Consider the following 17232-nt stretch of genomic DNA (forward strand, 5'->3'; position numbering starts at 1 on the left):
ATTAGCTTTATTATATTTGTGCATGGAGAGATGCATGCTGAATATTCTAATAATATCAAATTTTGGATATTATGGCTGGGTTACTGTCCTAGCAGTGAACTAGTGCTGGCTAATCTATAATACTAAACAGACAAGCCTATCCTATTTGGGGGTTTTACTGCCACATCCCGGGATCAGTCAATGTTACATGATTATTTCATTCTAGTACATAACTCTATGTCTTGCAAATGTAACTGGCCTAGGTCCACTCCTCCAACATCGGAGCAGCCCCAGTGAGAGCTATGGCAGCCTTTGCAAGACAGGGCTTCACATCTGAAGCGGAAGGACACCACTGTTCAGTGCCTCTTGCACTGTTCCAGTCGCAGAAATAGGCAGAGAATAAGCTCTAGCACACAGAGGATACACAGATCCTTCTCTTCTTGTAAAAAATTTAAAGTTGCAGATAAGTAATAATAAATAATAAATGTTTTGCTAATTGCACAATTACTGTACTTTGTTTTGCAGCATGTGTTGTGTCATATCGCTGCAGGGACGGAATCATGCTAAAGGCACTTTGTATTAATAACTCCAGGAACAGCTGGAATCAAAACATACTTCCATTTTTGTCACAAGTTGCTTAATCTCACAAACAGATTAATTTTTACTCTCAGTGTAGATGTCTGCCCCTTTGCAGAATTATGGTTTAGCCCCAAGGACTACCCTAGGAATCTTGTGGAGCAACTAAAGGTGGAAGAGTTAAGGCAAAGTTACCATTTGACATTTTAGGGGTTTTAGATATACGAAAAACCTTATAAAGTCAAGATGCTCCCCTCTCCATCTTTTCTCTGCAGTATTATGACAACCCTGGATACTCTGGTCTACAGAAAAGTGTGTAACCATCATCTGAGTCATGATGATTTTAGGGCCAGGTTGGATGGGGCTTTGAGCAACTTGGCCCAGTGGGAGGTGGCCCTGCCCATGGCACGGGGGTTGGAACAAGATGATCTTTAAGGTCTCTTCCAACGCAAACTATTCTATGTCTTTATGATTCCATGAGCTTCACCTTTATGACTCCCTAAATAACAAACCAGTGTGTAAAGCAGTTCCCCATTCTAATTCTTTTTGGATGTCTCACTTGCTCTCATCCTAGGACTCAAGGAGTGAAGGGCAAGTCACCCCTGACCCATCTTCTCTACACAAGCAGATGCCATGCTGCAGTTTGACACAGTCACTGCTGGCCTGCACTGCCAGAGTGTGGGGCTTACAGCTCACCTCTGCCCCTGCCCTGCCAGCTGGCGCAGCCCTGGCTGCCAGCTATCACACTGCAAGACCCAGCAATGTGCTGCCTTCAAAGTTCTGCTTCCCTCATCAGGCCACAGGCATGCAGCCCTCCTTTTGTGCTGCAGTTCTTCAAAAAACCATAAAGAACTCCTTATCTAGACCCCCTATCATTTTATATCTCTTTGTAATGTTCCCTTTTATTCAATTCTTTGCAGGAAGCCTCCCCTGGCTTGTCACTCCCTCTTCATGGGAAGGGTTTTTTCACATCCTTCCTCATCTTGCTGGTCTGACACCCTGTGAAATCTCCTTGTTACTCATCAGCTATTAGAAACCTGTGTGAGTCTGAAGATAAAGGACTGATGAAAGAAATGCCTCAGTGGGGTCAGAATAGTTTTAGATGCAGGAATAAGATTTTTATATTAAATTCACAGAGACAAAAGGGTTAGTTAAAAAAAACGTGACTAACAGTGGCCTGTTTATATGTTTGATCATCAGCAACATCTAGAACTATATCAGATATTCTGGCAGCATGCTGATTGCAAACTGCACTAGGATACACCACATGAAAATACTTAGATCTGCTCAGACGTACCTTTCCTGTGCTGCCAGCAGTCAGTGGTGGGCAAGGAGAGAAACACACCCTTGCTCCAGCCAAGCAGCGAGAGCCATGACCCCAGTACTGTGCCCAGCACAGCAGATGAAAATGCTGCTTTTTAAAACCTGTCCTGTTAGCAGCTAACATAATCATTATCGTTTCCATAATGACTGCCTTTGCCTGTGATGCTGGGAAACTCCTCCCATAGCCCTTGAAATGCCGCAGTTCCAAAACACTGTGGGTGAGCGGTAATATGGAAACCAGTTTGCTTTCATATCTGTGTGTTTCTTCCTGGCTTGACAATTACTGCTCTGTGTGTGTCCTTGGAAACTGCTGCCAGCACAGTAACAGGAGCACGTCAGGGGCAGCATCCAGCCTCTTTACATCCATTCCTCACTTGGAGTAGAAGGGAAAGGCTGTGCCCCCACTTTCATCCTCCCACTTCAAGTACTGAAAAGCTCTGTACTGTCTGTGCTGCTCAGGAATGTATTCTGCAAGCTTTGACAGTGGAGAGTAGAAGGGGATGGATATGAGCAAACATGCTCTGAATGTCATCCAATGCCCTAAGCATCATTCATTTCTTTTATTCCAGTATGATGGCATTTTTAATTACAGTACTTGCCTCTTCAAGAACAGGAGCAATCATAAAGGCAGGTCCCCAAAGGAAGGCAGTATCTATTCCATGAGTCTCCTGATCAGAGGTAAATCTATTTTGAAAGTGAAATACACAATGTTAATTCACAGTCATTAGAATTTGCCAAATATTTTGATATTACTCACTGTGACAAGTAATTTGCTTCCTGAAAGTATCCTTCAACACAGTCAAATATTTTTCCTGATTGAGGGAATGCCAAAAGCTGGACAGAGATTCAGATATTTCAGTAATACCTACCATCCCAGAGCAGACCAGAACTCTCACAAAATGATGAAGCTGATATTTTCAGAACAGCAACAGTGGGAAAACAATTCACTTAATTTCTGTTCATTGGGCTGAGAGTTCATTGTGGGAACCAATGAGCAGGAGAGGGGCCAGGCCCAGGAGAGGGAACACAGAATAAAAACACTGTGCTCTAGGATCTAAAGCATTTGTGAAAATCCTTGGATTTGGCTTTCCACACCTTTCACAGATTTACATTTGAAATTGTTTGCAAGACAAACACAAAGCAACATTCATACATATTGTGCTTTTTAGCTGCCTCTCCTGAATGGATGAAAAACCTACGGAATTCAATCCATTTTACTCGATGCGCTAAAATTGATTTGGATTCTGATCATGTTCTCCAGAATGCTCAGTCCCATTTGCCTGGCATCACCTGCCTTCTCTTGGGAAGAGATCTCTACTCCACCGTGCTTCATCTAATGAAAATATCGAACAGCACCTGGCAAAGAAGAGACATCCTTCCCAACTTAGGAACCTCCACTCATCCAGCATAAAATCCTTGAGAATTTAAATAGGTTTTCAATCATTTGTAAGTCTATTCCTGAGGAAATAATTAATGGATCCTAGTTCTTATAAGAATGTCACACGAAGTGTGTCTCAAATCCTCCTAAAATCAAGGTACCTTGTACCTCCTGACTTCTGCTGCTCCCCTGCCCCCCTGCCACTCCAACAACACTGCTGCCTTGTCAGAAATGGCAACTGGTCTGGTTTTCACGCATTTTTGACAAATTCACACTGGCTATTGCATATTTACATATTATTCTCTAAGGACATATCAACTCCTTGTTTAAAAATTCATTTACTGTGTCTGTTTCACGGACTTTGCAGCTGTCTCTGTCTAAAGCCAGGTCTCTGTTGAACACTGGCTGGAGCAGAGTGGCCCCGTGTCAGTGCCCTGCTCTGACACCCTGTCTGCTTGGGGCAAAGGCCCACACTGCACCCTGCCCAGGCTTACAGAAATTTCCCCAAACAAGTAAAGATAACTTGGCAATAAAAAGACACCTATTGAGTGCTCAGATTTCTAAAATATTGCAAACTTAGAGGAGTACAGGAATACATGGAACTTAGGAAAAAATGTTCTTGAAGGCATGCCTTGGGCTCTACTTAAAAGAAACCTCAATTTATTCAGAGTTTCTTTTTCTGTCCAGAACAGTAGCTCTTTTGGACACATTAACCTTGGTCATTATTGCATTTTGACATAATGTTTTGTAAATATTTAAAGCAGATTACCGTTTTTGATTAATTACCTTGTCCTAAAGTTTTGAAATACAAAACATGAGTTTTTCTGTCATCTCAATAGGTGCTCTGTATTTTCAATTTCACTGTAATAAAATTGTAATATTAATACAATATATTTTGTTGTGGGAGATTTCAGGACAAAGAGCTGATCAAGAAATTATGAAAAAAGAAGAATCAATCATATTTTACATGGAAACAAGCATCTCACCCTCTAACTCAGCCTAATTTTCTCTTGCAATTATAGCAACCACTAGCACAAATTCAGTAAACAAATGAACTTCCCTATTTTGAAAAGATAAGCCATTAAACCATTAAGCTGTGATCTATGAAAGGTCTTTAATTCTATCTACTACTTTGTCTGGTTAGATGCTGGCCTCTTTTCTGTCATATTTTCCCCCTGTTTAGCCTTTAAACACAACTTTCCCTTCCACTAATGGATTACCACCTCATGGTCTTTTTAGACAGCTGAGATATTGACGCCTCTGCTTCATGGAGTGAAAGCCTCAGAGGCACCAAATATGCTTGTATGAATCTACAGGGATGTTGTTCTTGTTTGTTACTTGAAATGAGCCTCTAAATGTTCAAAATGGAATGAAATGTCCACACGAAATGGCTATTGATTGGAGACTCCCTGCTTGGGTACAGCTGTTTTCATGGTGAGGACTGTGAACTCTTAAGAGCTTCACCTGAAAAACGAATGCAGGAGTTTGTAGTTTTCCTTTGTATTTTTTACAAGTAAGAGGCAAGGTTGATGTAAATTTCCATCATCCATACACTGAAAATTCTGTTTCAGCTCTCTTTCTCAAAAACCCACATTTCTCCTGTTAGCATCTGGGTCACTTTCTCTACTTGGGTAGACCCACTACTAAACTGCTTAATATTAATTAGAAATAACAAGAAATACTCATTAAGTAATAACAGTGAATAATAGTAACCAGAATTAACTAATAGTAGTAAAAAACACGTTAAAGCTATTTCAGGATCTAGCTATGGCAACATTAGCAAATGATGGGACTAGGATGCCAGTAGGGGCACTGGGGAGGGAAACAGTTTGTGTTGATCTCCTGAAGCCTACCCTACTTACCTGCATTTTAGGGGTTTTATTTCCTAGTTATCCCACTCTGGTCCTGCTGACTAAGCTCCCATCAGTGTCTGTAGTGAACCTCTCAGCTCGGTTTCATCCAACAGAAGCCTCTGCTGGCACACCTGAGACTGCTCTATGACTCAAATCAAAGCAAATTTGGAAATTTGCTAATGTGGATGTGGCCCACATAGAGTACAGGTATGCTGGTAATGGTCAGAAAGGCAGCTTTAATGACACTAAAGTAATTCTGTATTAGCAGAGATTAGCTAATATTAATGCCAAAATTAACTTGGGCATTTACAATATTAACACAAATCACACTAAGCAAAAATAGACCTAAAAGAAATACTTGAAATAGCATATAGCCAATTGTAAGTTATGAGTATCTACAAAATTCTCCTTAACTTTATCTAGTAAAATAACATTACAGAGTAGAAAGAGGAAGGATACTGCTTTAAAATTTATCAGTTAACCAGTATGCTGAGTAAGCAGAACAGATTTTGTGCATATCGTTTCCATACATGAATTGTCCGCACTTTAGAGTAACCTCAGTTTAATTTGCAAGAAATGCCTTACCCTTTAATCAAAATGTTTTTAATCTAAACGGAACAAAAAGAACATTAAACAGGCCATGACATAGCCTGCCCCAATGAAATGAAGTTGTGGCAGAGCTTCAGGCTTTCCTAAGTATTATTTGCACTCTTTTTGCTCAACCTTCTCATAAAGCATTCTGAAGTAGAAAATTTACCAAAAGCAGGTAAAAAACTAATTAAAAGATGAGGACAGGGAAACTAGACCTCAGTTGGATTCCTGTTTCTTCCAAAAAGAAAAAATGAGTTCTTCCAAAAATCTGAGTTTAATTTTCAGAGGAGCTTTTCAGTCTGCATTTATTAATCTCAGTTTTGCACCTGCTTCTACAATCAAACATCTCTAGCTCTGTTTTCTCTGTGCAATTTGTGGACACAGATGCATGTTTCATAGACAGCATGCAGATGCAAGTGCTAAATTGGAAAAAAAACAAATGCTATGTATCATTGGACTCTCTGTATGAGGCCTTTTAGCATTCTGGATCAGAATACAGATTTCATTGATTTCATTCAAATATAGAAAATACAGCTATGTGACTCCCATTTTTGAAATAAAGAAGAACTACGTATTTGCCTAAGACTAGAAATTTTCAGAATTCTTCTTTCTTAAGTTTGCCTTTTTCCCCCAGTGGAAACAAATACAGGTTATATATTAATGGAAATACTTTGCACATATATTGAGAGTTATCTTTGTGCATATAACTTGACTGATTTAATTGTTCACCTGTTCTTTTAAGAGAGAGCATGCAATAACAGTACTGTGACTATTCTCCTAAGGATATCAACTAGTATATACACAAGAGCTCAACTACTTTTGTGAGCAAATTACGATAAGAAAGAGACTCCAAACTCACTCATGCATCAGCGACCGCACCACCGTGCCGCCGTGAACGTGAGACTCGTAGAACAGGGTGTACAAGTATGGCAGGAGTGAGTATCTAATCCGAAGAGTAGCACGAGATATCTTGGCAAATGCATCTCCAAACACTGCTGGGTCTTGTTCCTGTTCAGGAAAAGCTTAGATTTGTACTGAGCATTGAAACAAACTCAGCAGAGAAGCTGAGTGCAATGTAAGGAGAGCTGTGGCTGGCATGATGCTACAGAAACGAGTGTTTAAATAAGAAAAAGCACTCATTTGCAAACTGCAAGATATATTAAGAACAACATCCATTATTCCCAAACTAACATTTGTATAAAATTCTTAACTTGAAAAATTCCAGTGAGTTCAAAAAGATCAGGCCCCACCACAATGTATGTGAGCCCTCTGCAACCACCCCTAACCTTGTGAGGAGAAGGAAGCTGGAGCTCCATGTCTGTGCTCAGGAACAGAAACCCTGCCTCTAGAAATTAATTTATCCTCGAGATGCAAGCCCTCTCAGACAAAGGAGATAAAACACAGGAAAAAGGGAAGACTGATAATCTGAAGATCAAAGTCAAAAGCATAATTACGTTGGCCGCAAACATAAAGGCAAGTCTACTTAAAACAGTAAACTCACAGCCCTGCTGAAGCCAACACGTGTGACCAAAGTCACTGTGTGTGGTACAGAAAACATTCCATCCATTCAAAGAAACTGGATTTCTCCTCCTGTGTGCCCCATTTCAGAATGTCCTGACTAACAGTGCACCCACACACCAGTAGTGCCCCTCAGTTCCTTGCTGCCAGCGATGCTCTCCTGTGAGACAGGACACACACTGGGTCCCACCATCAAGAGGACACGTTGGAGCAGTCTGTCTGTCTTCATTGGTTGGTTTTGATCTTACTCCAAGGCAACCTTGACTCTGCCATGGGATGAGATGCAGAGCACGCAGCCAAGGGCAGTGCTGATATGGGAAAGTGTTACATCTGCTTTAATTCCTCCTGTCCAACCTCTCTAGTGCTAACCAGCCAGCTTAAAAATCACATGGCTCTCTTTCTCCTTCATGAAATCTTTCCAGAGTACTCAATTTTCTCATTAAAACTGAAGACTATATGACGAATTCCAAGGATAATGAAACGTAAAAGGAATAGAAGTAACAAAGCCTTTTATATTATCTAGTGCTTTTCAGACAAGAAAAATATTAATTAAACTGTTTGAAATACCAAATGAATTAAGCAAAGTGAATATTTAAGATTTTATTTTAACACTAACCTAATGCTAACTAAATTCAATATTTAAGTAAAATTTCACCATTATTTTGTTTACGTCAGAATCAGTCACTAAGAATACTCCCTGCTGGCTCTGAGCTCCAGAGCATCCATCTATTATTTCAAAAATTGCACTATATTTTTTACCAGTGTTCTGACACTGTAAAAACACTGCCTAATTTCACAAAAAAACAGTCATACTTCTTAGATTATGCTGAGTCATCCAAAATGCCTGTTCATTTCTTTCTGTGAAGACAATGTTTTAAATGGATATAAGTAATCCACTAAAACCAAATATATCTCTGAGTTGCAGGACCCATCACACAGACCCATTGCTCTCTTCTTGTTTATTTTTATATATTTGTATATATCTATTTTTTTAATATATATTTATTTATATCTATATATATATATATGGACCTCTAACTTTAGTGGAGAGGCAAATTGAAAATATTTAGCAACAGCTAACACCTCACAGACATTTGTTCTCCTACAAAGAAATACCTCAGGGATCTACAGGCTAATTGTTGACCCTCTTAATGATACTACTACAGTTTATTATTCCTGCATTTGCCCAATTGCTGAACATCCATCATACTCTCATGCGGAGACAAAGGTCTTTCTGGGAGTGTAAATGTTGCAGCATTTTGATGATGCAACTTCAAATCACTGAAGGTTAGCAAATAACCTGAGCTCCAGCATTGCACAGATCAGTGTGCGGAAGGAAAAAAACCCAAACATTTACTGAACAAGCAGAACCATTCATCACGGTTGCAGATAAACACAGAATAAATACAAAGGCTGCAAGACCTTCAAACTTCATAGCTAGAAACCTCCTGATACTTCTTTCTGTTTGCAACAGGTTTTTAAAGGACTTTTATGGTGTCGAAACCAGGGCATGGATCTGGACTAAGGCTGCACTTTTTCATGCATCTCATGGGCTCTTTAGCCTCTTCTGGCCTTGGTTGCCTCTTGGCTGATAATGCTGTCGCTATTGGTGCCTCTCCTTGGAATTCTCACGTGTTTGTAACTTGCTTATAAACAGCAAGGATGGTGTTTAATGATTTCTCTCCCCTCCCTGCAATACTTATTATAATTAGAGATGTACTGAAACAAAAACTGTAACAATCAAGGGAGTAGGAAGATACACTGACACTCACTGCTCTTAAATAAAACATGGCCTTCAGTAGGTAAAAGATGAAACAGATTAATTTTACCAACAAAGTGAGAAGACCAGTGTTTCTATGTTATCTTTACATTATGGATGGGAAAATTTTACATTTCACTGTGTAATTCCTGCTCTCGGTGCAGCACTCCTTTTCACCCACTGCTCCAGTTTACGCAAGAATGGCAGGTTAATTTCTGAGAAAGTAATACAAATCACTGTCCACATAACTGTAATCACAGGCTACAGCTTTATGTAATTTTGTTTACTTACACTGTTTCCCTCTGCATTGTGATTTCTGGAAAATGGATAGAAAGAGCCAAGCTGCATCCAGCGCAGGCAGAGTTCGTAGGTAGTGTTGTAGTTAAACCCACAGATATCAGCACCAATCTAAGGAAAAATAAAATTTTGGGGTTTTGTAAGTGTTTGTGATTGTGACTGAGGCCCAAAAATGAGAGGCTACAGAAATTTGCTAACAAAAATAATTTTTGTAAAGAAATAAGTGTTTTTAATTACTTTATAAGAATGCTCCATAATGATACAAATTTTTCTGCAACTGAGGTTGTGTTGTCTCCTAGAGCACTAAGTTCAGTGTGGAAGACCTGACTGTATTTCCAAATTCTTCTGACTGTATTTCCAAATATCTCTAAAAATTCTCCCTCCCAACTTGCAGACTTAGGGGTTTTGCAAGGGGCCTTAATCACAGAATACATAATACAAAGAGATCAGTTTAGGATGGCACACATTAAGTCAGCCTGAAGCTTGCAGTGCTATTTTTGTTTCCCTTCAGCAGCCAAGACTGACATGAAGCCTTTTAATTTGCAGTTCCTTACGCTGTGGAGGCTGTTACTGCTGGCCACCTCAAGTGGCTTGTTCCAGAAAACATTTGAGTTAATTTGAAGTGATATTGTGTATGAGCCAGCACCTGCCTAGAGGACACCAGACTTACATAGGGAATCCCAAAGAGGTTGAATTCCAGGATTCCAACGACTGACCGGCGCAGGTCCTTCCACTGAGAGAAGTTGTCACCCAGCCAGTGTCCACTGTGCTTCCCACTGCCAACGAATGTGGACCGACTCAAGACAAACGCCCGCTTTCCAGTTGCCTGCTGGACAACACTGCAAAGAAATGCAACAAGATCATTAAAAACAACAATGGTAACCAAGAGCTCTTATCATCAGCCTCAGCATCCAGGCACAATTTTATCTGAAAGGGTATTATTCATGAAACAATTATTATTGCGATCCCTACTCACATGAAAATGTGGCTGCAGAACTGCAAATAAAAGAAAGTTTCACACAGTGACCAAAATAAAAAAAATAAAATCTATCCGATTCGCAAAACAATTTGTCTCAGGTATTTTTCGTCTTGCTAAATAATAATTTGCATTTAATTTATTCTCAGCAGTGTCTCAAAATGAAAAATTGAATCATAATTTCCTTTGTATATTAGTACATTAAATTAAGTGTCCAGTGAGTTCCTAAAAAACAATATAACAGGTATTTTTTTCAACACAGGATTTAGTTAGAGATTTGTATTGGTAAATAAAGTTCTAACATCCTGGAACTAAAAGCAAAAAAAGCCCAACAAAACACAAAAACCAAAAAAACCAAAACCACACAAAAATATCAAAATTATATCTAAACATCTTATAAAAAAATAAATAATCAATATAGAAAACAAATGTGTAATCATTCAAAATGCCACCCCATCCTTGTAGTATTTCCTCTGGTTTCCTGTCTTTTTTAATATATGAGGTTTCATTCAAGAATTAGTAGTACAATGAATTTATCTTTGCTTTTTGAAAATCATTTTGCTGCATCACCAGAAAATCAAGGAATATATCTTACTAACAAATCTATTACAAAATTCCTCAGCATAGACTCCTCTCTGTACATAATTATAAATTCCATTATTTTATACTGCAGGAACTCAAATTCAACTCTGCTTTAATATGATTTGGGCAACACAATTTAGATTCTCTGGGAAATTCTAGCATGAAATATTAATCATGTTGTTCACCATCTACTTCCTTCTCCCTTTTCTTAATGAGATTTCATCAAGAGTTCTTTCACCTGTACTCATAATGGCCCAGTGTTTGCTCTTGGGTCTGTAATGGCACACAGACTTTAAAGTGCTTCAACACTTGCTTCTGAAGCAAAAAAAACCCCAACCCAACAGCTTTCATGGAAGACTGAATGTATTAATCTTAGGGGCCATATGCAGTAAGAGGTGCAATTCTTGAACTGCGAGGGACCTGCTGGTTCTGGTTTGCAGGTGCACTGTAGGGCCAACAACTGAACAAGACTCCGTGTGCTTTGTATAAAAGTTATTTTGGAGCCTTTCATGGATGTCTGTAGCAGGAGTGCTCTCCTCTGGCTCTCTTTGGCTCTATTTGCAAACACAGGTGTTAATGAAGGCAATATCAGATCAACTCAGCTATGATCCAGAGCTGCATAAACAATTTGCAACAAGTAATTTATTGCATAAGTTCAGTTTTTTGCGAACCATTTCAGAACAGGTCCTAATGTTGTCAAATGTATTTGTTGATTTAAATTATTTACAGAATATCATGTGCAAATAACTCTTGGCATTAAGCTATGCACAGACTGATTGCTGCTAGTTTATGTATTCAAATTCAAACCATTTGACATAGGCCAGATGACACATTTCCTGTTCTCTGTCTGCCTCAGAATAATTCTTAGAATTGATTTTTTATATGATTATGAAGTTGTCATGTATTTTCATCCAATATTCTGCACTTGATGCTGGGTGCTAAATATTCCTGTCAGTAATTTAATTTAATATATTCTTTGTGAAGAGTGAATGCAAAAAGGATATGCAACCAGCCTTGAAAAGAAATGTATTTGAGAAACCCAAATGAGTATGTAGGAAAAATACTACACTGAAGTTTCCCAGCTTTGCAGCAAAATCAACCTCTGCATACACTTTTGGCGGTCTGCTCCACATTTGGCCGAGCAAAGTAAGTTTGTTTTGTAAGGAGCCCTGGAAGCAAGTGGTTCAGGAAGGGGGAAGGTTCCCAGCCTTGGGGAAGGCTGTGAGGAGCTGTGCAGCAGCAACTGATCCAGTGGCATTAGTCTGGAGCAGCACAGCCAGGACAATGTGGGCACTGAAGGGGCTGCGGCAGGTGTGCCTGCAAACAAAGCTTTTCCTCCTGAATTCACAGGGTTTGTCTCAGGCAATTGGCTTTGCTGGCACAAAGCTTGAGTAAAGCTAAAAAAAACAGCTCAAGAAGACAGGAAATCTGAAGGCTCTATTCACAGTGCTACCAAGACAGTACACAGTTATGTGGACTCCAGTGTGCAGAGAACAAACTCCAGTGGAGAGAGCAGTGCTGGCAGGATCTCTTCAGAGGCTGGGGAATAGGGGCCCAAAAACCATGGTAAGAAGTCCAGAGTTCAGAGGCTTTCTGCTCTTTCTGTCAAAAGTAGAACTGTGCTTCAGCCAGGCCCATAAGAGCTGACAAACTACTTCTGCTCTTTCTCAGTGCTTCCCTTGCCCCGGATTTGGCAATAAAATACAAACACATCAACACCAGAATTAGGCTCACTTAACCATGTCCTCTGGATGCTATCACAATCCAGCTTCTGAAAATGAGTGCTAAGTGCTGAAACAGACCACACGTCAACCCCTGCTTTGGCTCTTCCATTGTGGTATTAAATTTCCCTGCATTTTAACTCAAGCCCTGCTGGAAAAGGCATGATTTGCCCATTTCATTTAATCCAACAGCTAGCTTTGCACAGCAACAGTCTGCCTGCGTAAGCTGGTCTTGAGTGCTTCCCAGCTGCAAAATGAGTTTTACAGTAGCTGACAGCAACTGTGCTGCAATGCAGCTCTGCCCTCCTGAACCAACTGAGCCCCAAGCCAATCTGCAAAACACTGCCTGCCAGGAACCAGAGGCAACTCCAGAAGCAGCTGGCAGACCTGTACAGTTTGGATTCTCCACTGACAGTGACAGAAACTCCTCTGTCACAACAGCAAAGGGACAGACAAATTCCCCTGACACTACACAAGGCTGCTTCTGCTGCAGCTGCTCATGAGAAGGTCTAACCAAGCACACGAGCATCTTGCTCTAGATATACAAAAGCAGGAGGTGAAAAGTTAGGCCCTACACACACATCCTGATTTAGCTGAGAAAAGTAAAATTAGAAAGGATTCTGTTCTTCGTTCCAAGGTTCTCTTTTCTTGAAACTTCTTACTAAATGGCAAACAGTAAAATGAAACATGGGTCTGTTTCTTATTAAATACTATTACAGATTTCCCAGGTAACATCAGTGGCTTTTAAAATGCATTTTAATCACCTGAAATCTTATTAGAAATATTTTAAAAACTTACTTGAAAGTTGGTTCTGTCTGTGACCAGCCAAAAAGAGAGTGTGTGTTGTAATGGTCTCCAAGGTAAGTCTTGGAGTCAGGACACAGTGTCTTTTCTGCCAGGGAACGATCAGAGATGCCTGAGAATGACACAAAACACTGCAAAATCATATACATCACAATTCAAATGTCTTCACATTTCTACACATTTAGGGGTGAAAACACCAAAAGATTTGGGAAGAGGAAAAGCTGGAGCGCTGGACCTGCAATGATTTAAGGTTAGCAAATAGCCACGAATACATGCTTGCAGACAGGCACCTGTCCTTGGAGAGGGGGAGAGGACTGAGTAAACAATGATAATTAATTTCAAGTTCTATGTCCAATAATTCAAAACATCTGTACAGATGTCATGTATTCAGTAAGTAATAGTCAGAAAGAAAATTTCTGCTTTGCTGAATTAAGAATGCACCTACATATTATGTCACACAATGACAAATCTTAGTTAAAAGCAAAAATTTTGCACAGATGCTACCTGGTCTTTGATCCCATATCAAAGAGATGCTGGCAAAGCCCATTTGGTGCAAAAAAATTTCTATCCTCTTCAGGTAACCACCATGAAAAGGCCACACGAAATTCAGCAGGAATTGGACAGGTCAGATGTTTATACATCTTATAAAATTCTCTTAAAATATAAAAAGAAAGTAAATTCTCAAAAATTCTTTTTTTCATGCTTAATTAGGTGCATTCACCATTGCAACTTTTTCTCCATGAACAAGCAATCTCACTGCCTAATTGCACTTCCTGTATGGTTGCAGTTCATTATCAAAATTTCTCTGTACCTGAAACCCCACTAGCCTCTCTGCTCTGCTGTGCCACTACAGCTACAATCCTTGTGTTTGGATCTTTAGACACAAAGTGTGGGTGCTCTACATCAGAAATAACTTAATTTATAGGCAATTTCCAAGTAACTTTGACTGCTATGTCTTTGAAGAAGACACTAAGCTTCTGAGGAAAGTCACACTTAATGTCCCAGTGGCTCTTGATTATTAGCCCCATAAATTTAAGGTGGGATAGGAGAGAAAATGCTACCACATGAATCATAGTTTCATGCTTCCTTCTTTTTCTGAGTATTTTGTATTCTGCCTCAGCAATACTGATTATTTTACAACTGCGTATTAATCTTCAGTATAAAGTGTTTTATAGAAAATTGATTTGAAGGACATCTGGTTTTAGAAGTTCAAGCCATGGTTACATGTGGTTATAAAATTTAGATAAGGAGGTTGAAGGCTACATTGACAAAATGCCTGAGGCTCTAAGACTGGGACTTGCACAGATGAAATCACCTCAGACAACAGTGAGCTCCCAAAACTCTGCTAACCCCAGGAAAGTCCTAATGCCTTGTTGGACTCAACAGCTTAGGTCACATCTCATGCCTACACCAGTCAAGGGCTTGGACAGCTAAGAACATGTGTTGCAGTGGGGATACTGCAACACGCATATATCAAACCAGGAATCCCGTGGAAAGGAAATATATATGGACAGACAGATTCTTGCTAGATGTTTCAGAGATGTTTCAGAGGTGTTTATTTCTCCAGCCGCATGGCCGGGGCTCAGCGGAGGAACTGTTCCAGTCACGGGACCAAGGGTCCTTCTGCCCACGCAGGGAACACAAACCAACCCATGGGAACGAGGCTGAGCAGGGGCAGGGAAACCCCGTGTCTGTGCCCTCAGGGCCCCTCTCCCAGGGCTACACGGCAGGGGAGGGACCCCAACAAACATGCATCTATTCTATAAAGTGAAATAGAAAAGAAAGCCCTTAAACACCGGTTCAAAACAGATTCCCTGCAACTTGGAATGTAATGCCTAGGACTCCTGGCTGCAGAAGGGAGACCAGTACCAGGGAGGTCTCTGGGAAGACCTTAGAGCAGCCTTCTGGTACCTAAAGGGCACCTACAATAAACCTGAAGAGGGACTTTTTAAAAGGGCATGGAGTGATAGGACAGGGAGTAATTGTTTCAAGAGAGTTGGCTTATATTAGACATAAGGAAGAAATTCTTTACTGTGAGGGTGGTGAAACACTGAAACAGGCTGCCCAGAGAAGTTGTAGATGCCCATCCCCAGAAAGTGTTCAAGGCCAGGATGGATAGGGTTTCAAGAAACCTGGTGTCCCTTCCCAGGGTAGGGGGGCTGGAACAACATGGTCTCAAAGGTCCCTTCCAACACAAACCATTCTATGATTTCATGGTATCATTCTAATACTGTGAGTCACAAGCAGAAATAGAGGCATACGTGCCTAAGTCAAGTCAGAGAAACTGGGCTCAAAACACACCTGTCTTCAGTATCTCTCAGTGTCCTTACATGTCATGTAGGCCTCTAGGTCTGAGTCCTTTCTAGTGCCTCAGACTTCAATGCTAATCTTCACAAAGCTCAGCTGCATGGCTCAGAAGCCACTGCATGGGTTCACTCTCAGTCCTTTGTGATGTAAAGGGACCTCTGCCATTTTGGCCATTTTACCCAGTGTCTCACTTTTTTTTTTTTTTTTTTTTTTTGAAGACTGACAAAAAATGAAGGTAATTTAAGGCAAAGGTGGAAATTCTCATCATTTCCTGGGCTTTGGTCAAGACCCACAGGGCCAGTATGCAGTGGTTACCTTACAAAGAGAGCAAACACCAAAATCATCATTAAAAGCTCTGCTTCTGCTTTCAAAAATTTACAATCCCTTTATAATATTTTGTCATGATTTTGTTATGTTTATGTTTCTCTTACATTCAAAGTAAAAAAAAAACCAAATTGCAATTTAATAAAGAACATTTTGAATTCTCATGACAGTACGAAAGCCTGAAGGCAAAAAGGGGACATTTCCAATACTCCACTGTCAGCTTTCTGCTGCATATTAACACTGCTCAGGCAGCTGGGCTTTCCTGGGGAAATGTTGGCTGGATTAACTGCCAGGACCACTGGCAATAATCATAGGTATTCATGGCTTCCTGGGGAAGAATGAACATATTATTAACTCAGCTACTGGAAAAGGTTTTCCCATTCCTGTAAGTCTCCCATAGGCTTAGACATTTTAAAACTTATTTTCAGCGCATTTCTAGTAACACAGTGAAAATTTTTTCCTAAGAAAAAGGAAATATACTGAACTAAGGCACCAGGGAGATACCATCTCCCTTGTCATAGTTTGTGAGAAGCCGAGACTGCCCATCTCTGAGACTAGCAGTGGAAAGGCAGAAGGGTTACTCCCTCCATAAGTCTGTAGCTGAGTTACAGTGTACGTATCTTGCCCTTTTTTTGATGTGGACCAGTTGCTCAGTGAATGGCAGGAAAGCTCATTTTTCTAGTCCTGTTACAAGGCAGACCCTTGGACAGAGGAAAGTGATTATTTTTGATCCAATCGTCAAAGCTGAGCCACTGGAGTCTTGAACAAATATGTAACTGAACTGAACATACAGAACAGGCAGGGAAAGATGGAAAATGACAGAATGGATTTTCCCCCCCCCTAAAATATAGCCTATCAAGGTTTAAAGCAAAACAAACAAGAAAACCAAAGAAACAAACAAACAAAAAATTGACAATGAAATTATATTATTATACTTACTAGGAGTGTAAGGAGGATTATTGATTTCATTATCAGCACATCCAGGATACTGGCCTCTCATGAAATTGGATGGTTCATTCATATCCTTTAATAAAGAGAGTAAGACATGTGGAAATCTTCATTTTCTTTTTTTTAAAGAAGGGAGGGCAGATATAATGAGACATACAATCCAGATCCCATCGTAGTCAAGGACATCCTTAAACTCCAGACACAACTGGGTCCACCACTCCACAGTCCTAGGGTTGGTGTAGTCAGGAAACACAGAATCTCCAGGAGGCCAGGCCTAGGGGTTACATATGTAAATC

At 40.1% G+C, this 17232-nt stretch overlaps 1 protein-coding gene across 1 annotated transcript in view; it reads right to left on the reverse strand.

Moving 5' to 3' along the window:
• Positions 1-17232, reverse strand: part of LOC121659787 (sucrase-isomaltase, intestinal-like) — a 63795-nt gene that overhangs the window by 11481 nt on the left and 35082 nt on the right. The window contains exons 11-17 of the mRNA XM_042018306.1: positions 17094-17210; positions 16928-17012; positions 13352-13469; positions 9945-10113; positions 9269-9385; positions 6560-6708; positions 2478-2562 (exon numbers count right to left, since the gene is read on the reverse strand). Of these exons, the coding sequence (XP_041874240.1) occupies positions 2478-2562; positions 6560-6708; positions 9269-9385; positions 9945-10113; positions 13352-13469; positions 16928-17012; positions 17094-17210 (840 nt within the window). The remainder of the gene's footprint in view (positions 1-2477; positions 2563-6559; positions 6709-9268; positions 9386-9944; positions 10114-13351; positions 13470-16927; positions 17013-17093; positions 17211-17232) is intronic.

This window comes from Corvus kubaryi, unplaced genomic scaffold (assembly GCF_017639235.1).
Source record: "Corvus kubaryi isolate FWS band 111438036 unplaced genomic scaffold, C.kubaryi_AGA036_p1.0 137, whole genome shotgun sequence".
Classification (NCBI taxonomy): Eukaryota; Metazoa; Chordata; class Aves; order Passeriformes; family Corvidae; genus Corvus; species Corvus kubaryi.